Source organism: Xenopus tropicalis, chromosome 8 (genome assembly GCF_000004195.4).
Source record: "Xenopus tropicalis strain Nigerian chromosome 8, UCB_Xtro_10.0, whole genome shotgun sequence".
Lineage (NCBI taxonomy): Eukaryota > Metazoa > Chordata > Amphibia > Anura > Pipidae > Xenopus > Xenopus tropicalis.
Window position 1 is genome coordinate 75155365 of NC_030684.2, and position 25986 is coordinate 75181350.

The following is a 25986-nucleotide window of genomic DNA, read 5'->3' on the forward strand; positions in this document are numbered from 1 at the left end:
ATCTCTCTCCCTCTTTTTTTTTTTTATTTTGCTGAGCTCTCCTTCTCTATTTGACTGTAAAGGTGGTTGAAGAGGTGTCTATTGCACATGTCTGATTGATTTCCATTGGAGAAGAGACCACAAGTATATGCAGTAGGCAGAAGGAGATCTTGGCAAAGGAAAGGGGGCCGAGTTTCACACTAGACTAGGAAGTAGCAAAAAAAAGTTGAGCTACTTGTTTTAAGGAATCTGCATGAAACTGAGTGCAGGGAGAATGGTTTGTAATTCTGGGCGCTGTATAGGGTCATTTTAGAGAGAGAAAAATTTAGTTTAGAGGCAAAACAATTTGCTAAGCCATTTATTCTTTGAATTATTGTCTTATTTATTTAAAGGTAAACATAGAGAATCCAATTGCACTGTGTGTTTATTGTGCTCATTAAATAAAAACTAGCCTTATTTGTTGCCAGATGTGGCACATAAGTGAAAGGTGTCAGTTCAAAATGTCCAAAACTTTTTGCAGGTGTGCCTGAGTGTCTACCAACACAGAACCCGGTAATAATGTAAAATTCAGTGAGAAGATTAAAACATTTTGAGGAACTGTAAAATGTTTATTTATATGTTTGCTATAATAGGTCCTTGCACCGTCAGCCTTCAGAGGGAACCCCTTCAGAATCACGAGCTTTAGAAATAATTGCACACCAGATACAGGAGATTCGCAGATTAGAGATCGCATTAGCTGATGCACATGAGAAGGAAGAGCAGTTACTAAAGCTGGAACAGGAGGTCAAGGAAATGGATCAAAGGCAGAAAGAAAATGTAGAAGCAGAACAGAGGAGGCATGTAGCAAAAGAAGCTGCTGCAAGGCAGCGTGAAGCAGAGGTGTGTCTTTTGAGATTTTTTTATATACATATATTTATATTCTTTTTTTGTTTTCTAATATAAAATATAGCATAATGCAAACACACTGAATTCTAGGAAACTTCCTTGCATTCAGTCTGCTTGTGTGTAAATATGATCATGCTCTTGACTGTTTACTTTAACAGAATCATGCGTTACTTGGTGTAGTAGTTAAATAAGGAGGGAATGACACAAATGAATTTCCCATTATCAGTTGGAGACAGCATTGCAACACCAGAAGATGGAAGCAGAGAAGCTAAGAAGCAGAGTGCAGGAACTAGAGGTGGAGCTTAAAGAGGACCAGGAACAAAAAGGGCAAGAAGTGGTTTGTTTGAAAAATAATCTCCAAACTGCTATGCAAGAGAGAGAAATATTAGCTGACCAGTTTAGGTATGACTTGCAAAGTTTTGTACATTGTTAATGACATAACTGTTACGCAGTTAATGTTTGAATAGCATTGCCAGTGATTGCACAAGTGAAATACATGAACTCCCCTAAGTTTTTATCTTGTAATTTATCTTCCTATTTAAGTAGGAGGGCTCCTAATAAGACAATATAATCAACTAACTAAAGTCTTTTTGACAAACTGATTAAATTTTCTGCACATTTACAAAAGATCAGGTATAATGAAGGTTGAGGCTAGTGAATGGCTAATGTATTGCCATTTAGGACCCAAAATATGCCATTGATGTCACAGAGAGCAGGGCAAGGTAGTTGAACAAGAGGAGAAAGAAAGCTTCAAGATTAATTGGGATGGGTGGTTTTGTTACATTTGGCTCAGAGTAGCCAAAGCCTATCTTTGGGGCATGTGTAATATCAAGACAGATACATGTTTTTCTAGCCTGCTTGTTTCTTGCCCAACTACATCCACCTTATATACTGTTGCTGCTGCTAAACTGTGGTTGTGTTTTGGCGGGAATATTTCCCCAAATACACCAAAGCCAAAAAATAGAGCACTATGATAGATTTTTCCCTTAGCGTGGTTACACCAGATAAGTCTGTGCTGTGTGACATCAAAGTCCTTGTGGCTGTAGCCTTGTGGTAGAAGTAGCATAACAAGGCTGGAGAATTAGAAGGGAGCTACACTCTACTTCCCTGATGGGCTACCAACTTCAACTGACTACCTTCCCTTTTATTAGTATTTTCCACTTTACTAAGGTAAATCATCATTGAATAACTAACATAACAGTGCAAACAAGAGAGAATAATAGAAAAGAAACCCAGATAACATTTTTTATAAAATACTCTTTAGACTAGAGCTCAAACTGGGTGTTCTTCCCAGGGTTCCCTTTGCCTACAAAAAGCATGTCCTCAAAATGCCTTTAACAAAATTATAAAAAAGGCAGAAATATGGCAAAATGCTGTAGAAGAAACAAATATAATTTATGCATTAATATACTTTCAAACAAATCCTAAATCTATCCAGTTACTTTTATTAATATATTTTTCTTATGAGGCTCTGTAGGGTAGGTGGGTGGATATTTGGAGGCCCACATTTCTTTGTTTTTGAAGGTTTATCTAATGCATATTTAAACTGCTACATTTATGCATTATCTAGACACGTCTTAATGTATTTTATTGTGTACATTACATAAATATTTTCTTTGTTTAGTCAGTCTCAGAAAGCTCTAGACTCCCAGAATTCCTTGGTGCAGCAGCTAAAGACATACATTGGTGAGCTGGTTCCTGATAATAAAATGATGGAGGAGCAGAACAGAGAAAGGATGGAGCTTTCCAACACTGTACAAGTGAGTAGCATAAGTAATCAGTATTCTGTGTTTTTTGTGTATTTCCCTTCACTGTTTCATTATGTAGGTAAATGCATGTATTTTGTTTTCAAGGCCCTGGAAAAAGAGCGGAATGTTTTGCAGACCACATTGTCTCTGCTTCAAACCCGTCTATCATCTCTCACAAATATTCTGTCCTTGCAGGAAAATGAAATTTGTAAGAAGGTAGGTTTTCTTTATTAAAGACCCTCCATAGCTAAGTACACTTATCTGCAAGTTGTATTCACTAATATTTTTCTATGGAAAGACTATTGTTAAGGCTGATTGCAGACAAAGGCATAGGCGCTTTTACGCTTGCCGAAAATATCCGCCTACGCCTCATCTGCCATTAGCCTAAAGGGTTGCAATGATAAGGAAGTGCCTGCTTATGTAAATGCTGGGCAGCATAAAAAATAATAAGGTTGCACTCACTAACTGTGTGTATTGTGTTTGTTCTTTCTTACATTATTCTGCATTTGGATTGCTGTGAGCGGTCACAAATTGAATAAATGTTAATAGCTCTCCTTGTTTTATGCTCCGTGTGGCATGATGGCACTGAGACTGCAATCAGAGCTAAATAATTCAGTTAATTTATGCAAACCTAAACATGGCTTTATTTTGTAGGGCGTACCCCAGGATTATGAGAAATTTCAACATCTTCTGTCAAGATGGCGTGAGAAGGTTTTCTGCCTCATGGTTCAGCTTAAATCTGAGGAAATCAACAAAGAAGATGACCATAGAAAAAGCAGAGAAAAAGTAAGAAATGGAAGAATGGTGTTGAATGGAGATTGAAAAAGTTGTGTGCGAGAGATATTTAAAAAGCAGTGTGTCAGTAAACAATGCACAGACATTTCTGTGATTGCAATTCAACTCTCTTTTGTTCTTTGTTTACAGTTACATTTTAGCCGGCTTGTTTTTCATTTATTGTAGATCTTATCCCTGGAAAAAGCTCTGCAAGAAAAAGATCAGGAGCAGATTTTACTTTTACACACCCTACAAGATCGTACAGCTGAGCTGGAAATGGAGAGGGTCCACAGTAAAGTGAGTATGGAACCTTATAAATTGGGCTTCATTGCAGTACTTTTAAGGTTAAGGGCAGTGGTTAGTTTTCCAACAGTAAATAATAAAGCTTCCCAAAATTTCAAAAAATGTTCTATTCGGAACATAAAACTGTTTGTGTAGTTCAGTATAGTCATCAGCCTTTATTTGTGTTAGTTTTATGTTTAATGCAGATGCTTAGGGGCTCATTTACTAACCATCTATTTTTTATTTTAAACTCAATTCAGATATTTTTCGACATTTACTATGCATCTAAACGGCTAAAAATCCGAATTTCATAATTTGCCTGATTAAATTTGCTGAGTTCATGTAGAAGTTAATCGCAAAGGTCCCTTCTCTTAAGGTTCTTTCTTTTATTTCAAAACCTTTGAGATTTTGCAGGGTTTTGTATGAAAACTCGACTTTTTCCAAATTGTTGCAGTAAATTTTTTTAGTAAATATTAGACATTTGGGAAAATCAATTTAGTTGAATTTGAAAATAGAAAAAAGTAGAAATTATGGCATTTTAGTAAATCTGCCCCCTTAATGTTTGTTCTGTATACAGACTAGGGATGCACCAATCCTTAAAATCATGTGACTTTTTGTCTCACAATCGTAGAAGCTGAAAAGTTTTCAGCACACACTACATGCGTGGTTCTCTTTAACCCTTCCTTTACCTAATTTACATATTAATTCCGTATTCGTTCAAATCTTTGGCAAAGTATTCAGGGTTCAGCCGGATCCTAAAATAGTGGATTTGGTGCATCCCTGGTACAGACTTGTTAAATAATGCTTTGGGTGGCTAATGTCAATACTTTTGCATTTAACTTGGTCATTTCATCTAGTGCCCCCACATGGCAAGTCACTTGGCTCATTTAATTAGCTTGTGTGTGTTTGTCCAAAAAATCTAACAAGATGCATCTCTTTCTGCCATTATTTGCACATTGCCATAAAAAGCAAATTATGTCTGACTTTACATTCCCGGCATTCCTGGCTCTGACTCCTGAAACAATGTTGCAAGCAGGCTAATTAAAACGACCTGGAGGTCACTAAAATATTGGCCAATAGGTTATCTACTCTAGCCCCTATGCTAATCCACCCTGACCAGGTGGGTTTTATAACAGGGAGACAGGCTGGAGATAACACCAGAAGGGCAACTGTATTACTGGAGGCAGCACAAAAGCTAGGCAAACCTATGGTATTTTTAGGGTTGAATGTAGAAAAACGTTCTATCGCTTTAGCTGACCTTACCTATTTTCCCTTCTAATACATCTTGCCTTCAAGGGCCCTTTCCTTACAGCTATACAAGCATTATATAACTCTCAAACGGCCCAGCTTAAACTCCTGGGCAAGGGTGCCCTCTATCCCCTCTTTTATATGCTCTAAGTATAGAGCCCTTGGCAGCATATATTAGAGACCACCCAGATATTCAAGGGCTAAAAATCTCCTCCACAGAATACAAAATAGCATTGTTTGCAGTCAATGTACTTCTATCAATAACCAGCCCACACACATCACTCCCTGTCCTCCATAGTATCCTTAGCACCTATAGCAACCTGTCAGGATATAAGATCAATATGGACAAGTCAGAAGCTCTTTCACAAGGTATGCACCCCATGACAGCTGAAGCACTGAAAGAAAAATTTGCCTACAAATGGAAAACAGATAAACTTACCTATTTAGGGGTCTGCCTTACACCTTTTATATAGTTCCCTTCTTAAAGGACATGTAAACCCCATACACAAAAATTTAATCAGTGATCAGCCTCTTTTAAATCTTTCAGTATGTGCCACACTGGTTGTCCAGAGGTTAACAGTTAGGCTTTAACATTGCTTCTCCTCCTGTAACCCACTCGGCCCCCTCCCTCAGGAATTTGCTTTGGCTGTTGGCTTGTGGGCATGCTCAGTTTTTCTAAGCTCAGATTACTAAACATGCCCCCAGTCTAGCAGCCAGTGAAGAGATGGCATTGCTGGTTCCCATAGAAACTCAGCTCTAGCTGTCTGCTTCAATTTTTTTTTTTCCTGAGCTCAGCTTTACCTACAGTGCTCAAACAAAGCAGAACTTTTATCAGAGACAGTTCTGCCTGTGTGAGCCTGTATTGTTGATGAAATTTATGCTGCATAAGGGTTTTTGTGTGTGTGTATGCTGTTTGCAGATTTAAATGTAACTGATTATGTATCAGAGGAAAAATGGCCACCGGGTGAAAGCAGCTATTTGCTTTAGGAAAATGTGATGGTGCTGGCTAGCGGAGGGGTATATATGCAGTACAAATGATGCCATTTGGGTGGGGGTGATGTGCCTAACTGATATACATTGTAGGCAAATGTAGGCTTTACATGTCCTTTAAGCAAAATTATTCTCCCTTGATTCACCAAACAAAACTCACGCTACATAAATGGTCAAACTGGTTTGGTCGTATTGCGGCAATTAAGATGAATATCTTACCTAAATATTTGTATTTATTCGAGACCATTCCGGTGACAGTACCTACTAAAATGATAAAGGAAGTTCTAAGTGCTTTGTAGAAATTCATTTGGGGTAATAAAAGGCCTAGAATTTCCAGATCAATCCTATTAACCAATATGTTACAAGGCGGCTTAGGAGCCCCCTCTATCCAAAATTACCATGATGCAGCTCATTTAAGGTGGATATCCGCATGGTCCCACTATCATACAAGCCCCCTATGGGCTAAAATTAAAAACCCATACCTACAGCCACAACTGATGAGTTCCTGGATCTGGACCTCAGGCCCTTATAAGGCCTTCCCAAATACCATACTGGAGTCATCAAAAGCCATCATTCAGGTTTGGTGACGATTGAAGGACAAGCTAAACCTGAGCTTATCTTTATCACTCCTAACCCCAATACTCAAAAACCCTTCTTCCCCCCCTGGGATGCAAAGATCCTTTTACCACAAATGAGTTATAAAAGGCCTCTTTAAGATCTATGACTTAATCAACCCCATAACCTGTCAACTACATAAGTTTGAAGAATTACAAGCAAAAACTCCAGAAATCTCTATAAAGTTTTTTGAATACCTGCAAATGTGCCACTTCACTCTTTCTTTCCTATCACTGCAAGGTAGATCAGCTCTCATACCTTTTGATGCCTTGATGAGAAATGGATGGCCACAAAAGGCATTACTATCAAATATATACAAAATGCTAAACTCAATACCCTCACCTAACTCCCCCAAACACAAGTACATGCTTCGTTGGGAGCAAGAAATAGATGTTACCTTAGATTTAGAAGAATGGGAATCAATATGGTGTAACGCGAAAAAAATGGTTTCATGTGTCAAACAGAAAGAAAATGTGTATAATTGTTATGATGCTGTGGTACATGACCCCCACAAGATCTCTATATCACCTCTTATGGACTTGCCCTTGACTAATACCATTCTGGGACAAAGTCCAAAATATAATCAGCTGGTCAACAATCTCTTAAAGGAAAAGTAATGCTTAAAATTTTCAAGTAAAAAATCTATTCTACCCTGCACACCATTTATTATTTTGAATGCTTTATTAGAAAATACCTGCTAAAGTTTGGTCGATAGCCCGACTCCTTCCTACAGAAGGAAGTCTAGGATCGATCAATTGATCATCGCATAGTGGATTCTGCCCTGCATCACCGTATCGCCCTATTTCACATGACCGGAAACCAAGTTTTAGCAGGTATTTTCTAATAAAGCATTCAAAATAATAAATGGTGTGCAGGATAGGGCAATTATTGGGCAGGGTAGAATAGATTTTTTACTTGAAAATTTTTAGTGTTACTTTTCCTTTAACAATAGCACGAATAACTATTGCTACAAAGTGGAAAACAGTAACAATACCAGCTATAGCAGAGGTCCACAAAAGACCTCTCAATAATATGTCCTTTGAAAGCTGTTTAGCTCACGCACAAAATAAAGTCAACAAATTCCTGGCAATTTGGCCACCCTACAAATTGTTAGCTAAACCCCCTGATTAAGAAGCCACCCGATGATCCCATACTGGGACTATCACTATCATTTATATCAGGGCTGTGGAGTCGGTAGATAAAATCTCCGACTCCTCAGTTTCTGATACTTCCGACTCCACGACTCTGACTCCTCTGTTTTTAATATGCTAATGTATTTTATACATCCAGGAAGGGGAAGGGGCACTTAAAACACAACTGAATAATAAACTAACTGAATAATACTATAACTGATAATAAACTGATAGACAATTTTATCTACAGTGGAGGAAATAATTATTTGACCCCTCACTGATTTTGTAAGTTTGTCCAATGACAAAGAAATGAAAAGTCTCAGAACAGTATCATTTCAATGGTAGGTTTATTTTAACAGTGGCAGATAGCACATCAAAAGGAAAATCGAAAAAATAACTTTAAATAAAAGATAGCAACTGATTTGCATTTCATTGAGTGAAATTAGTTTTTGAACCCCTACCAACCATTAAGAGTTCTGGCTCCCACAGAGCCAGACTAGACTCTTCTACTCAATTAGTCAACCTCATTAAGGACACCTGTCTTAACTAGACACCTGTCCACAGAATCAATCAATCAAGCAGACTTCAAACTCTCCAACATGGGAAAGACCAAAGAGCTGTCCAAGGATGTCAGAGACAAAATTGTAGACCTGCACAAGGCTGGAATGGGCTACAAAACCATTAGCAAGAAGCTGGGAGAGAAGGTGACAACTGTTGGTGCGATTGTTCGAAAATGGAAGGAGCACAAAATGACCATCAATCGACCTCGCTCTGGGGCTCCACGCAAGATCTCACCTCGTGGGGTGTCAATGATTCTGAGAAAGGTGAAAAAGCATCCTAGAACTACACGGGAGGAGTTAGTTAATGACCTCAAATTAGAAGGGACCACAGTCACCAAGAAAACCATTGGAAACACATTACACCGCAATGGATTAAAATCCTGCAGGGCTCGCAAGGTCCCCCTGCTCAAGAAGGCACATGTGCAGGCCCGTCTGAAGTTTGCCAATGAACACCTGAATGATTCTGTGAGTGACTGGGAGAAGGTGCTGTGGTCTGATGAGACCAAAATAGAGCTCTTTGGCATTAACTCAACTCGCTGTGTTTGGAGGAAGAAAAATGCTGCCTATGACCCCCAAAACACCGTCCCCACCGTCAAGCATGGGGGTGGAAACATTTTGCTTTGGGGGTGTTTTTCTGCTAAGGGCACAGGACAACTTATTCGCATTAACGGGAAAATGGACGGAGCCATGTATCGTGAAATCCTGAACGACAACCTCCTTCCCTCTGCCAGGAAACTGAAAATGGGTCGTGGATGGGTGTTCCAGCACGACAATGACCCAAAACATACAACAAAGGCAACAAAGGAGTGGCTCAAGAAGAAGCACATTAAGGTCATGGAGTGGCCTAGTCAGTCTCTGAACCTTAATCCAATAGAAAACCTATGGAGGGAGCTCAAGCTCAGAGTTGCACAGAGACAGCCTCGAAACCTTAGGGATTTAGAGATGATCTGCAAAGAGGAGTGGACCAACATTCCTCCTAAAATGTGCGCAAACTTGGTCATCAATTACAAGAAACGTTTGACCTCTGTGCTTGCAAACAAGGGTTTTTCCACTAAGTATCAAGTCTTTTTTTGTTAGAGGGTTCAAAAACTTATTTCACTCAATGAAATGCAAATCAGTTGCTATCTTTTATTTAAAGTTATTTTTTCGATTTTCCTTTTGATGTGCTATCTGCCACTGTTAAAATAAACCTACCATTGAAATGATACTGTTCTGAGACTTTTCATTTCTTTGTCATTGGACAAACTTACAAAATCAGTGAGGGGTCAAATAATTATTTCCTCCATTGTATACTCCTACTCCTAATGATTTCCCTAGAATCCCATAGTCATGTTTAAAGTTTAAGCTAACATTACAGCTGAATTACAGCAGTTTTTCAAATGTTTTAAAGCTTCAGTCTTAAAGGAACAGTAACACCAAAAAATAAATAAAACTGGTGTGTTTGCTACAGTAAAACTACTATACTTTATATAATAGCTGCTGTGTAGCCACGGGGGCAGCCATTCAAGCTGGAAAAAAGGCACAGGTTACATAGCAGATAACAGAAAAGTTCTGTAGAATACAATAGTGTTTTATCTGTTATCTGCTATGTGCCTGTGCCTTTTCTCCTTTGAATGGCTGCCCCCATGGTTACACAGCAGCTTACTTATATAAACTATAGTAGGGTTTCTGTAGCAAACACCCCAGCAGTACCAGTGCAGGAATGGCTGCCCCCGGGGCTACACAGCAGGGTATTTATATAAACTATAGTAGGGTTTCTGTAGCAAACACCCCAGCTGTACCAGTGCAGGAATGGCTGCCCCCGGGGCTACACAGCAGGGTATTTATATAAACTATAGTAGGGTTTCTGTAGCAAACACCCCAGCTGTACCAGTGCAGGAATGGCTGCCCCCGGGGCTATACAGCAGGGTATTTATATAAACTATAGTAGGGTTTCTGTAGCAAACACCCCAGCTGTACCAGTGCAGGAATGGCTGCCCCCGGGGCTACACAGCGGGGTATTTATATAAACTATAGTAGGGTTTCTGTAGCAAACACCCCAGCTGTACCAGTGCAGGAATGGCTGCCCCCGGGGCTACACAGCGGGGTATTTATATAAACTATAGTAGGGTTTCTGTAGCAAACACCCCAGCTGTACCAGTGCAGGAATGGCTGCCCCCGGGGCTGCACAGCGGGGTATTTATATAAACTATAGTAGGGTTTCTGTAGAAAACACCCCAGCTGTACCAGTGCAGGAACGGCTGCCCCCGGGGCTGCACAGTGGGGTATTTTATATAAACTATAGTAGGGTTTCTGTAGCAAACACCCCCGCTGTACCGGTGCAGGAATGGCTGCCCCCATACTAGACAGCAGCTTATTTATATAAATTATAGTAGATTTTCTGAAGTAAACACACAGTGCAGGGCAGCAGCACATTATATTTTAATTACTTTTATACACTTTCATTTTTTGGTGTTACTGTTCCTTTAAACTATTGACTATCCATTCCCTTCACGTATACAAGTATTTCTAGTCCTGCAAATTTTTTTTACTTAATTAGTTATCAGTGAGAGTTAGGCTAGGTTCCCAGTGGGCATTGGGTTCCCTGTAACAGAGGAACACGACGCAGTGGAGCTGCCGCATTTTAACTGTGCGTTACATCCCATTTAGTGAAGCATACAGTCAATGAAAAGCATGCTTCATGGTCGCTCAACGTGTTTGTTTATGCACTGCGTGCATTGGGCTTTATTCTTAGCAGAGAAGTAATTAATTATGACTGTTTGTGAATTGGGACATTTAAACTTGCTTTATTTATTTTTTCATTTAAATTTAGTCGGAGTCGGTTCATTTTTTTCCGACTCCAGGTACCCAAAATTGCCTCCGACTCCACAGCCCTTATTTATATGGACATCATAATGACAAAAAGAAAAAACACGGTCAGACCAACCACCTCGAGATTTGGACAGTACCCCATAAAAAGTTCTCACCCCTAATAGGTTATACCATCTCTCAAACTGTTATCCTTATCAGAATAGCATCATTAACGGAATTTACCAAACTATAAGTAGAAACATAATGATTATTACTGCTTGTTTAATTTTCCCCTCCCCCTTTTTTTCTCTCTTGCCCCCTTCTTCTTTCTATAGTTTTTCTTTTCATGTTTATTTTTATTTGAACATAGGGGAATCGATAATATAGCTACTCATGTACCTATTATGTAGGTTTACTACGCATCTTTCTGTCTAAAAATAACCCCATTCAATTGTACTTCATATGCATTGTTTGCATGATCCTCTTTGTTTCCTTTTTTACCAAAAAAAAACAAAACGATCTGGAGGAATACTGACACCTGTTTTAGACCCAGGAAAGAAAAGTAAACACACACTTTTTTCAATACAAATAAGTAAATCTTAAAATTGATGAGTGTACATTGCAAAAGTGCTTAGAACTGCACTCTCATCAATTTTACAATTTTTAGTCTTTTTCCAGACTATTTCCTTGACTACATCATGGTGGGAAACTGACCAGCAAATCTTAGGGGGAAAAAAATGAATGTACATTGCAAAAGTGCTTAGAACTGCACTTTAATTTTTTCCCACTAAGATATTAAGGGGAATGTGTTCTGTTTATATGAATTAATTTTGTTACATTAGCGCGTCCTGCTGGTCAGTTTCCCACCATGATGTAGTCAAGGAAATAGTCTGGAAAAAGAAAGAGGACTGGGCTAATGTTCTTTTGGTTAGGAGAAACATGAGAAAAGTTAACTGAGGCTTTTACTGTTTCTCCTAAGCAGAAGAACATCAGACCTGCCCCCTTTCCAGCAGGTGCGGCTGTTGTAACAAAATTTGTCTAGACTAGCACTCATATTACTTTTACATATTTTAACATTTTACTTATCCTTTAAAACTGTGAAAAGTATATTTAACATTTTTTACATTTTTTTTTTATTTTTTTTTGAGTTTCATCAAGCCAACAAAGCATATGACAATGTGGAGATGATAATTTTTACTATATAATTATATAATGCAAAGTATAGCATTAAACTGTAGATTTTAAAAAGAAAAGAAAACATTTCATAATACCATCAAACAAAACTGTTGATATATTGTCCATACTGCTGTCTAACAAGCTTTCTTAAAACAAATAATACATACTTGACATATAGATCAGGGTTAAATGTTAAGAAAAGATGGGGGTATTGCCTGTGGTAACAATGTATTAATTGCCACTTGTGAGGCCCCTTTAAAACTAAAATCTAGATTTTAGTGAATTTTAATTACTCATTTATGATATTACAAATAAGGCTCTTTATATTGCATTTAGGGTTTGTAGCCCTGCCCTCAAAGACTCTGTTCTGCCATGAGTGTGAATTAGTCAAAGGTAGATGTTATTACAAGAGACCTGTCTTATTAGTGGTTTTCTACTTTATGCCACTCCCTTTTGGTGATCTTTGTAGAATGCAAGTGCAGGATACAAACCTATGTCCAGATGTAATGAATAACCACCATATTCATAAGTAGTGATTAAGTGGGAGTGAATTAGGAATAAGATTAGCTTGATGGAGTAAGCATGGTGCAGTGCAAATTGCTGTCTTTTAGAGGTTGGGTGCATTATCTGGAAAATAATGTTTCCTTTACATGTTGGATTTGGTTGCTATTGCATGTACATTCTGTCTTTCTCTAGTGCCTACTGGATGAACTGTCTGCAGCAAAAGCTAAATCTGACCATCTAGCAAGCAAAGTTGAAATGACAGACAAGGCTGTGCTAAACCTGAAGCAGTTGGTTGACAGGTAAGTCTGATGTGCTTTGTACAATGTATAGGATTTCTTAAGTTTTTTAGCTATGCAGTATTATTGATGTTATTGATCTGTATAAGAATGCCAGCCCTCCCAAAGAACACCACTTTTAACTGTAAAGTTAAGGATATGTTCTATGTAAGCCAAATCTTAATGGAAAGAATTACTTCTTAAAGTGATACTGACACCAAAAAATTTTTATTAAAAATATGAACCTACTTCCAAACCTACCTATAGGTCATGTTGACTGTTTTTTTTCCCTAAAAGTCCTGTTTCTCCACATAAATCTTACTGAAGATCCTGAACCCGACTGTCTGGCAACCCGGCTGTAGCTTCTCAATCTGTCAAAAGGACTACGTCATAAACTGGGAGGATTCAGCTTGCCGTTTGCTTCAAAGAGCTCTCCCTCGCATAGCATTGCATGGCGTTGTGAACTAGATAGCAGGCAGGCTTGATCTTTCTGTTGCCTGCCTACTTCAAAGGGCTGTGCCCCCTCTCTGCTCTTCCCACGAAGAATTAAATAGCAGGCCAGCTTAAGCTCTCCAGTGTCTGTCTGCTTCTAAGGGCTCTCCTTTCCCCCTCCCCATTACACATAGACAATGGAGCTGAGCTTGTCACACACCAGCTGAAAGCAGAAGGGGAGTTGCAGGTTTGTGATTGGGCATATTTATTCACTTGGGAGGCATTTCAATTAAAACCCAGAAGAGGGGAACAAACATGGCTGCTCCGTGGGTCTGTAATTCGTGCTACCATAATTATGAAGTGAAAAAACTTTGCAGATTAAGTTTATAAGGAATTTAAAGCTGATACAAATTAAAACACAACAGCAGGTGTAAAAAAAATTTTTTTAATTGGCTGTCCGTATCACTTTAAGATGCAATTGTATAATTATCCAAAAACTTGATGTCTGCTAGGATGGTTTTGTATGCAGTTTCATTTTCCAAATTTCATACCCTGGGTAGCATATGACTATGGAACCAAATAATACACACAGTCGGTGTGATATGTTTCTATTGACACAAAGTCAATGAAATATAAATACTTTACAGAGGAACTTTATTACTGTTGCCAGTTTATTCTGTTAAGCTGGGGGTGACCCAGTCTTTTACATTACATATCTCTGTCAGTGTGCTGGTTGCTCTATAAGAGTGTATAAACAGATTTAAGAGCAACCTTATGAAAGTAAGGGAGATAATATAGATTATGAAACCTCTTTTAATGTAGAGGTTTACGTAGTCGAGATCCTCTGGTATTTGCCTTAGGGTTATATTACACCAGCTATCCTGATAGCCCTGGATTGGACATAATATCATATACCACTGAACCCAGTAGACCAAGTGGGGCTTTATTTAGGCAACTGATATCCACAGACACGGCAAGTGGATACTAAGCACAGAAAACCGATATGCTCTAGAGAAAGCATTTTTATGTTTGTGAGAAACTGGTATGTCTTAAATTAAAATAATTTAATTACAGGTATAGCACCCATTATCCAGAATGCTTGGGACCAAGGGTATTCCGGATAAGGGGGCTTTCCGTAATTTGGATCTCCATACCTTAAGTCTACTAAAAAAAATCAATAAAACTTAATAGGATGGTTTTGCATCCAAAAAGGATTAATTATATCTTAGTTGGGAGCAATTTAAAGGTACTGTTTTATTACTACAGAGAAAAAGAAAATAAGTTTAAAAAATTCATTTGATTAAAATAGAGTCTATTCGGAGCTTTCTGGATAACAGGTTTCCGGATAACGGATCCCATACCTGTACTATAATAAAATGGTTTGTTATTGGTGGTACTGTACTCCTGCACTGTTAGAGTAACTCTGCCTGAATTTTACTATAGTTAGAAAACTAGCAGTTAGTTACTAGAGCTTTTTATGTTTTTGTTTCTTAATGTGACTGTTCGCACCCTCCTCTTAATAATATTAAGTAATTAAGTAATTTTGGGCACCCCAGGCTTGTGCTCCTGTTTGCTAAAAGTTGCGCTGGCCCAAGGTTTTACTGTAGGAGCTTCACTGCGCCATCTTCTTCTCTTTCCAATCCTCTCTGAAGCCTAGTCCAGATACAAAGTCGCAGTAGAGTGAAAAGCAGAACTTCTTCTGTTTCTTGGATTCCTTGCTGTAGCCCCTGGCTAGGTGTGCAGTAAAGTAGAAGATTGCAATGTGGTTCTCTTACAGTAGTACCCCAGACCAGTTCAGTTATGAGTACAGAGGAGTACCGGCCCTGCTAGTCCTTTAAATTCAATCCAGCATCTTGGTGCTTGGGTCTACAAACTGTAACACAATTGTTCATATATGCCCTGTGTGATACAAAACTATGCAATATGATTTAATCATGAACTGATTGTTGGTAAATATTTTTAATTCATGAATGTATATATTTAAAGTAGATGAATTTTGATACATTTTAAAATCAGAATTTGTGCCTGTCTTGTTGAGTGTGTGTTTTTACATATATGATAAAGCTAGGAAGGCTGCATGAATCGGTGTGTATTGGTAAGTAGCAAACTAATAAATACAAGAATGCTATGTTAACAACACTCTAGATAGTATTTAAATACTAGATAGATAGTAGCAGCAGAATACAATTGCAGCCCTGAACACAACGTGTCTATTAGGTAGTTGCTAAACCCCTAGTTGTCGATCCCATCCTTTATGTCCCCAAATTGCATTTCACATATTCCATTGTCCTGATTCTATTTCTAATTCAGGCATTTTATTGGATGACTTCAGTTACACCAGCAGGACATCTCCTTGAGATATATATATGTAACTGTCTCTAGGCTGCAATGGTATCTTCCAGCCTTTGCCCAGGCTGAGATATGTAACTGTCTCTAGGCTGCAATGGTATCTTCCAGCCTTTGCCCAGGCTGAGAAATGTAATTGTCTCTGCGCTGCAATGGTATCTTCCAGCCTTTGTCCAGGCTGAGATTTGTAACTGTCTCTAGGCTGCAATGGTATCTTCCAGCCTTTGCCCAGGCTGAGATATATAACTGTCTCTGTGCTGCAATGGTATCTTCCAGCCTTTGCCCAGGCTGAGATATGTAACTCTCGTTGCGCTGCAATGGCATCTTCCAGCTTTTGCCCAGGCTGAGATATGTAACTCTCGTTGCGCTGCAATGGCATCTTCCAGCTTTTGCCCAGGCTGAGATATGTAACTCTCGTTGCGCTGCAATGGCATCTTCCAGCCTTTGCCCAGGCTGAGATATGTAACTCTCGTTGCCCTGCAATGGCATCTTCCAGCCTTTGCCCAGGCTGAGATATGTAACTGTCTCTAGGCTGCAATGGTATCTTCCAGCCTTTGCCCAGGCTGAGATACACACACACACACACACACACACTGTTTAATAAATATTGTCCTGATTCTTGAATAAAGTCTCAAGAACCCATGTCCAACTCCCTCAAATTAACATTGTTTATTGACCAGTCAAAATATGACATCTCAACCAAATGGTCAGTCTTTAGGTTCATAGAATGTGGTGAAATAGTAGGTCCTGTGGAGTTTTCAGCAGGGAGGCCACAGATGCCAGACCCGTTGAAGCACAAGTATAAAAGTGGCAGAGGAGTAGATATAACCTATCCACATGGCTTACTATCATTGTTACTACCTGTACAGGTATAGGATCCGTTATCCGGAAACCCATTATCCAGAAAGCTCAGAATTACGGAAAGGCCATATCCCATAGACTCCGTTTTAAACAAATGATTCTAATTTTTTTTAATTATTTCCTTTTTCTCTGTAATAATAATGTCTTGTACTTGATCCAAACTAAGATATACAGTGAAGGAAATAATTATTTGACCCCTCACTGATTTTGTAAGTTTGTCCAATGACAAAGAAATGAAAAGTCTCAGAACAGTATCATTTCAATGGTAGGTTTATTTTAACAGTGGCAGATAGCACATCAAAAGGAAAATCGAAAAAATAACTTTAAATAAAAGATAGCAACTGATTTGCATTTCATTGAGTGAAATTAGTTTTTGAACCCCTACCAACCATTAAGAGTTCTGGCTCCCACAGAGCCAGACTAGACTCTTCTACTCAATTAGTCAACCTCATTAAGGACACCTGTCTTAACTAGACACCTGTCCACAGAATCAATCAATCAAGCAGACTTCAAACTCTCCAACATGGGAAAGACCAAAGAGCTGTCCAAGGATGTCAGAGACAAAATTGTAGACCTGCACAAGGCTGGAATGGGCTACAAAACCATTAGCAAGAAGCTGGGAGAGAAGGTGACAACTGTTGGTGCGATTGTTCGAAAATGGAAGGAGCACAAAATGACCATCAATCGACCTCGCTCTGGGGCTCCACGCAAGATCTCACCTCGTGGGGTGTCAATGATTCTGAGAAAGGTGAAAAAGCATCCTAGAACTACACGGGAGGAGTTAGTTAATGACCTCAAATTAGAAGGGACCACAGTTTTTGAACCCTCTAACAAAAAAAGACTTGATACTTAGTGGAAAAACCCTTGTTTGCAAGCACAGAGGTCAAACGTTTCTTGTAATTGATGACCAAGTTTGCGCACATTTTAGGAGGAATGTTGGTCCACTCCTCTTTGCAGATCATCTCTAAATCCCTAAGGTTTCGAGGCTGTCTCTGTGCAACTCTGAGCTTGAGCTCCCTCCATAGGTTTTCTATTGGATTAAGGTTCAGAGACTGACTAGGCCACTCCATGACCTTAATGTGCTTCTTCTTGAGCCACTCCTTTGTTGCCTTTGCTGTATGTTTTGGGTCATTGTCGTGCTGGAACACCCATCCACGACCCATTTTCAGTTTCTTGGCAGAGGGAAGGAGGTTGTCGTTCAGGATTTCACGATACATGGCTCCGTCCATTTTCCCGTTAATGCGAATAAGTTGTCCTGTGCCCTTAGCAGAAAAACACCCCCAAAGCAAAATGTTTCCACCCCCATGCTTGACGGTGGGGACGGTGTTTTGGGGGTCATAGGCAGCATTTTTCTTCCTCCAAACACAGCGAGTTGAGTTAATGCCAAATAGCTCTATTTTGGTCTCATCAGACCACAGCACCTTATCCCAGTCACTCACAGAATCATTCAGGTGTTCATTGGCAAACTTCAGACGGGCCTGCACATGTGCCTTCTTGAGCAGGGGGACCTTGCGAGCCCTGCAGGATTTTAATCCATTGCGGTGTAATGTGTTTCCAATGGTTTTCTTGGTGACTGTGGTCCCTTCTAATTTGAGGTCATTAACTAACTCCTCCCGTGTAGTTCTAGGATGCTTTTTCACCTTTCTCAGAATCATTGACACCCCACGAGGTGAGATCTTGCGTGGAGCCCCAGAGCGAGGTCGATTGATGGTCATTTTGTGCTCCTTCCATTTTCGAACAATCGAACAGTTGTCACCTTCTCTCCCAGCTTCTTGCTAATGGTTTTGTAGCCCATTCCAGCCTTGTGCAGGTCTACAATTTTGTCTCTGACATCCTTGGACAGCTCTTTGGTCTTTCCCATGTTGGAGAGTTTGAAGTCTGCTTGATTGATTGATTCTGTGGACAGGTGTCTAGTTAAGACAGGTGTCCTTAATGAGGTTGACTAATTGAGTAGAAGTGTCTAACCACTCTGTGGGAGCCAGAACTCTTAATGGTTGGTAGGGGTTCAAAAACTAATTTCACTCAATGAAATGCAAATCAGTTGCTATCGTTTATTTAAAGTTATTTTTTCGATTTTCCTTTTGATGTGCTATCTGCCACTGTTAAAATAAACCTACCATTGAAATGATACTGTTCTGAGACTTTTCATTTCTTTGTCATTGGACAAACTTACAATATCAGTGAGGGGTCAAATAATTATTTCCTCCACTGTAACTAATCCTTATTGGATGGAAAACAATCCTATTTGGTTTGTTTAATGTTTAACACTTTAAGTGCCACAGGACGTAGATTCTACATCCTGCTACACTTCCGGGTTTGGGAAAAGCCGCTTCTCTGCTCCCCGCTCGTTCCCCAGCCCCTAGGCAACAAGCACAAGGGGTGAATGAGTGGCCCCTGTGGAGTATTCGCCCAGGGGCCCCATATGAAATGCCTGCAATTCACGTGGCTTTCCCTGCAGTGCCTCTCCCTTCTCCAGCTACCCCCTCTGGCCCCCCCTCTTCCTGCACCACCTACTCACAGATCGTTCAGTGCAGCTGCCTCTCCTGTGTCTCTCCTGTGTCTCTACAGATTCTTCTGCCCAGGTAACTGCCAAATACACACACAAACACACAATCACACACTTATTACACAAATTTACACTTACACACACAAACATACATTTTTGGGGGGGGGGTTGGTGGGTTTCACACATTCACAGCACTTACACTTACTTGCGCACACACACATGCACACAAAACACATTTTACCTAGTGTACACACTCACTTACACACTTATGTAATTTTCAATTTTTTTTTTTTTTTATCGCATCGTTTTTATTTTTGCCTGAACAAAAAGGTTTTATTGCCATTGCGGATAGCGTATTCGTTAACCGCACTGCGCAATACCTTTTGTGTATTATTTTGGTGTTTCTACTACATTTTCTGTGATTTTGGTGCATTTTTGGGTATTTTATTGCATTTTTCGCCATTTTATTGCATTTTCAGTTATGCATAGTTGTTGTTCGCTTGACTTTGTCTGTAAAACTTATTTACCCAAGCCAGAATACTCAAACTGTTATTCTGACTGCTGATATTATTAGGCCAAAAAAAAATTATTTTAGTGAATTTTTATTTTTATCAATATTATTTCACATTGTTCTTTGTTATTTGTCTTTGCACATGGACATTTTGTCTGCTGTATTTCAATTTGGCATCCTCTGTACCCCACATAGTTTGGTAAATCTATGCATATGGGGCATCAAACTGTTCAGTAGACCCCTGGCGTTCATATTTAGAAAGTTTTATGTTGATACATTACAAAATGTGGGGGTACATAATGAGGTAAAATGCAAGCTTTGTGACGATTTTCAGAAATGACATAAAAAACGTTCTGTTTAGCATAGCTTTGTAGTTTGGTAGTTTGCAGTAGAAAGTTGTGTTTACCTATTTTTGTTTTGTCAGAATGTGTACTTTCGGAAAATATATGGTTTTCTAGGGTCTCCGTACTGTTAGGGGGTCTTATGGCACATAATGCAGCGTATACACTTTGTATGCACTAACTTCCTTTTGGGGTCTCTAAATGCCAGATACATGGTGATCCTATGCACAATGGGCATCAAACTGTTCAGTGGACCCTTGGCTTTCATATTTAGGATGTATTTTCTTGGTACCTAATGTTATGTGGGAGATAAGGTGCTTGAAATTGGAAGGTTTGATGCGATTTTCAGGTATTTCATCAAAACCGGCAATTTTGGCAAAGTATTGCGACTCTGTAGTTTGGAGTAGAAAGACATGGGTACCAATTTTGAATTCAGCCGAATGTGTACTTTCCAAAAATATATGGTTTTGGGGGGTCAATGTATTTTTTTGTGTTTTTACCCCACAGAAAATGCAGTAAACATGTTGAATTTTCAGTAGCTAAAGAGATTTCTGGGGCAATTTCTATGCACTAACTCCCTTATGGGGTCTCTAAATGCCAGATACATTGGTGGTTCTATGCACAATGTGTGTTTTCTTGGTACCTAATGTTATGTGGGAGATAAGGTGCTTAAAAGTGGAAGATTTGAGGTGATTTTTTTAGAATTTTCATAATTTTTTATACAAACTGCTAAATTCAGGAAAGCATTGCCGTTTGGTACTTAGGAGTTGGAAGACATAGTTACCCATTTCGGATTCGTCAGAATGTGTACTTTTCAAAAATATATGGTTTCCTGGGGTAAACCTAATGTTCCAGGATTTTTGGCTTTGGAATATAAAGTATGCCGTATTCTGCTTAATGCTTTGGAAATTTGGTAATTTACTGCTGGGAGTTTTTGATCTATAGAAGTCAGAAACTGAATAAAACTAAACAAATCAGGTATTGGCATGTTTGGGAGACATGAGGCTTTCCAAATCAGTTGAATTTTTTTTTTTGTCCATAAAATATGTTTCTGGTATAAATGCCTATATCATGAAAAATAGCGTGTTTTGTTTTTTTTTGTTTTGTTTTTTTTTTTGTATTTCAAGCTCTAAATCTTGTTCCAGAAGTGGAAATACACAGAAAAACAATATATAGTTTGCCTACCTAAACTTAACCCTTCCCCCAGTAAAAGCCCCTAAATTGAGAGAGCACAGAATGTTTACAAAACGTCTGGCACTGAGGGGAACCGAAATGTCAAATTCTGCTGGCACTTAAAGGGTTAAATGATTTTTCGGTAAACATAAAGCATGGAGATCCAAACTACGAAAAAGATCCTTTATCTGGAAGACCCCAGGTCCAGAGCATTCTGATCCCATACCTGTAATATAAATATGTAGGTTTAGTGTTGTTTTGTATTTATTGTGTGTGTTTGTCATTACTGTAGATGTATGTCCATAGCTTTTGTTAAATAAATGTGTATATTGATTGATCTATTTTCTTAATGAATCCTCATAACAAAAATACATATTTATGTATAAAAGAACAAATATACATATTTACATAAATATAATCTTGGACAACACGCTCTAATAAAAGCAGGGTGCTAGCAGTTATGCCCCTGTATCTCCTGGGTTAATAGTTCTGCTAAAGGCTTTCTTTTTATGATATGCCTTCTCATAATTGCAAGTTTTATCATGGAATATCCAAGTTCTGTATTTTGTGTTGTGTGAATTTATATTAAATATGTTTAATTAGACATAAATATTAATGTGGTAAATCTATTTACACAAAATCGACAGATGAGAATCTTCAACTTTGAGTACATTTTGTTTTCTGCTCTTTATTCTTTATCAGCTTTGTACAAGCTCTGTCAGCACAAGAAATAACCTTGAAGGGTGCTCTCTCTCGATTGGTCACACTCGGTCAAAGGGTGTCATTTGCATCTAAGAGGGTGGATACAACGCAAGGTAGTGAGAAACATTTATTATAATTCTTATATTATTTGTTTTTCATCAAAACTATTATTTAAAAGTAGTACTTAATAAGGCATTCTGCCACTAGGTGGGCAGGGCATGCATTATTGTCCTGTGTTCCGCAGGCTTTAAGTGTTGAAACAGGCATATGGAAATAGAATGGGTCAGATTCTCTTTTGAACATTATTTTATGGTTTGTCACATGAAAAATGAGGCAGCTTAAGAAAAAAAAAATTCTCCATGTGATAAACAGTGAGAAGCTTTTCTTACTGAATTGCTTGTGGCTGTATGGGAAAATTCTGGAATTGAATTGGGAGATAAGCATTTCTCATCAAATTGATTCTGGCCCAGTGTATAATATCTTGCTGCTGCTTTAATTCAGTAAGAGAGATTTTAATAGAGATCTCATTCAGCAATTTGATATTCAAATAACTCCAAATTACAAGGATATCTCCTATTGTTTCCATTATAAGCAAATATTTTTCTGTAATTAAAAGCAGTACTTAAATCCTAACTAAGCTGCATAAATCCATATTGATGGTAAAACAACCCTATTGAATAAATGAACATAGTTTTGTTTCATTAAAGAAAAGATAAAAATGTGATGCCTTAATTCTATTTTATCTCGTAATTGTTTAAATTTGTTCATCCTACTAAGTAGGTTTATGTCTATTCATTTTTTCTTAGCTTGTTCATAAATACTTTTAATTTATACAAAAATCTCATTTCATTTGTGTTTAAGGTTTAGTAGCACAGAGATTTGCTCTGCTAAGACTTGCAAAGGATAAAGGAACCAGACAGCCATCCACACATTGTGAAATGTGAGTGATCATGATACAAGCAGCAATGCAATACCATCAGAGATTAAGTGAATTCTCATGTCTGAAAACATGCAGATAGGTGTTTTCCCACTTGTTTAATCTGTCCAGAGTGCATATCCTTGATGGTCAGCTGAACAAGTCCTAATGATTAAATGGGGAAATATAAGTTAATTCTTAAAGACTAAACTTGGTACCTGTGCCCAACACATTCTTTAGCCATAGGTATAGTATTAGTAGTTTATGTATAATGCATTCATCTCCAATTCAAAGAATAGTGTTTCAGCTCTGTCAACATGGATATGGAGAGTAAGAGTAATGTGCTCTAATAGATAGATGTTCTGTTTTGCTGCAAATTATAATATGTTGTATGTGGATTAAAAGTTCTCTAGATTTTACAGGGAAATATGTTCAAATGGTAGATTTTAGTTTTCTAAGTAAAATTTGCACTTTGAAACAGTTGCACTCCAGAGAAGAGGGCCTTGTGCTTTCCAGCACAAGGTCTGCATGTAACATAATGCACAGTAAGCAGAGGGGTATGTAAAGCAAACTAAGTAAAGGTGATGATATAATAAATTTGTCATACAACAAGACTAATTGAACATGCTTTTTGTTCAGTAGCCAACCATCTTATGAAGATCTTGAGGCTGAGGTGAAGCTCTTAAACGAGGAGAGAGATCGTCTTAGCGCAGAATTGAAACGCAGTGCACACTTGATAGAGAGCCGAGTGGCTGAAACTAGAGAAAGATGTATGTATAAAAGTAATTTATGTATCATCCATTTTCAAGTGGATTTAAGAAGCATGGAAGTTCACTGTCTGGTGCATGCACTTTATATGTACTACATGTACATTCTTAATTACATCCATAGCCTACAGCAGTGGTCCCCAACCTTTTTTGCACCAAGGACCGGTTTCAAACAAGGACCGGCGGGGGTGGACGTGCATTTCAGGCGCATAATAGAGCACAATAAACTAGTCAGTGCGTAGTATATTATTACACATATAATGTAAATGTAATTATTTTATTTTATGCACTTTATATTATTATTACATTGTAATATATAAGTTGCTCATTTTCATGTCTGTAGTAATGCGGGGTGCACCTGGCGCAGGGCAAATATCTAGTTGCCTAGCTAGCCCTAGCAGAGAATGCAGATTATTTGCCTAGCTAGCCCTAGCAGAGCGTGCAAACAGTTAAGCTGATGGGAGGATGTAAAGATGTCGCAGTGGGACACTATCTCCCAGTATGATGCATATGAAGTAGGCCACTTCTGATGCTGTTGCATATCACAATGTATGGTGTGTCACTGTGTCATCTGTTGAGCATTTAATGCATCATGCGCATTGTTACTGTGCGCAATATGTGATCCATGTCATTATTCATGCAACGCGTTCATTCGTGTCACTATGCGCGCAACACGTACATTGGTGTTATTATGCGCGCAACGCGTACATTTACGCCATTGTGGCCAAGCCAGATCAGATCTGATCTGGAATCAGAAGGGGCCCGGTGCAAAACCGCCCATGGCCCAGCGGTTGGAGACCCCTGGCCTACAGGACAAAATAAACAAGTGGCTTCTCCCTATTTAAGGTTAAAACCTAATGAAGGATCTGTATGACTATGCCACCTTGCAGAGGACTGTCTACATTTTCCAAGGTGGTGATGTTCAAGGTGTTATGATTTTGTCTCTGCTTTTGGCCAATCGGGAAGTGGTCTATCCTTCCTACACGTGAAATGAGTGACCTGAGATTAGTCAGTCCACTGCTCATCCCAGGGCTCAGGTGACAGGATAACAATAACCTAAGGTACATTAACTGCCAACTCGTGTTTGCAAAAGAAATTGGCATGAATGTTAGCCTTTATCAAACATCAGCTGCTGTTCATAAGTCACTATATCATTATACTGGCAACCAATTGACATTGAATTACACAAAAAGACATACTGTGCTGACCAAGGTAGACGTGCCCCAGTGGGCTCTGACAAAGGGTAATAAGCAGGCACTCACAGAATTTCATGTAGTCAAGAATAATGTAAATATAAATCTGATTATAACTGTCAGAACCCTTATTACTTTTTTTTTTTTTTTTTCATGTTTAAAACATCATTTTGGATTGGGTTTACTCACTGAAATGAACTTTTAATTCTCCATTTTAGCTTGTCTGAGTTTTTGGGGTTATTTTGCATGCTTTATTGATCACTTTGTACCTAATTAAAATTTTAGCTGTCTCAGCTAAAATAAAACCCTAAAAATGCACGTTTTTCTTACCAGCCTCAACACTAACACTTCTATCAAACTATAATAGTACTTTCTTGCTTACAAGGGAAATATACTGACAGGTTTATTTGTAAATCATCATTTTAAAGACTGTTCGTTTGCATTCCATGTTTAACCATTTAAGAAGCCTTTACCAGTTAATATTACAAAAAAAAAATTAATGTATTAATTTATAATGTGATACTAGCTTATACAGTTGTCTCTTTAACATAATCTCAAAGGAGAACATGTTATGATCACTGTTCCCTAAATACTCATTGACTTAAATGCTAGAGATGGATTTGATATTAGTTATTACCAGATCCAAAAGAATATCTTTTCTAGTAGGTTCCTGATCTAGTGTGGTGGTTTTAGTATGAAAGTGGCACTGCTTTCTGTTCACTTGCAGTGGAAGCTGAAATAGCAGAATATCAGCAGACTGCATCTTTTTTGCGCCACTCTCTTGATGAGAATGAGAAGAGCAGAAGTGAACTTAAAGAACAGTTGGGAGTCACTGAGAGGGAATTGCAAGAATCTTGTGAGAACACAGCAGAATTAAGGGAGCAACTGCTGGGAACAAAAGCAGAGTATGAAAAAGGTACCATGTCAAAGGCTCGATGCCTTCTAAGGCTTTGTTGTTACCTTGTTTATTAAATAACATTGTCCACCCAAACCGTTTTTTTTTTTTTTTTTGTTTTTTTTTGCATGATTGAAAATGTAATAAGCATATTTGCATTATGTGTTAATTAAAAATCGCTGGTTTAAAAGTTATTTCTATTTACAATTGAAAGCAGAATAACATAAATTTGGCAAATACAGTGTTTGGGTTGAGGAAGCATTTAGTGCAGTTTGAGTGATTAAATTGAGTCAGTGTCATAAATGGCTCTTTCTGAAAAACTCTTCTAGTGCTTCCACTTTACAGCATTGGATCATGTACATGTCCTTATGTACAGAGATCTAT

The 25986-nt window shown here is 38.5% G+C and overlaps 1 protein-coding gene across 2 annotated transcripts in view; it reads left to right on the plus strand.

Moving 5' to 3' along the window:
- Positions 1 to 25986, plus strand: part of cchcr1 (coiled-coil alpha-helical rod protein 1) — a 44694-nt gene that overhangs the window by 10550 nt on the left and 8158 nt on the right. The window contains exons 4-14 of one of the 2 annotated variants that reach the window (XM_012967979.3): positions 612 to 858; positions 1091 to 1266; positions 2489 to 2624; positions 2718 to 2828; positions 3267 to 3398; positions 3573 to 3683; positions 12877 to 12983; positions 21832 to 21944; positions 22693 to 22771; positions 23390 to 23517; positions 25435 to 25623. In XM_012967979.3, coding sequence (XP_012823433.2) covers positions 612 to 858; positions 1091 to 1266; positions 2489 to 2624; positions 2718 to 2828; positions 3267 to 3398; positions 3573 to 3683; positions 12877 to 12983; positions 21832 to 21944; positions 22693 to 22771; positions 23390 to 23517; positions 25435 to 25623 — 1529 coding nt within the window. 2 annotated transcript variants of the gene reach the window in all.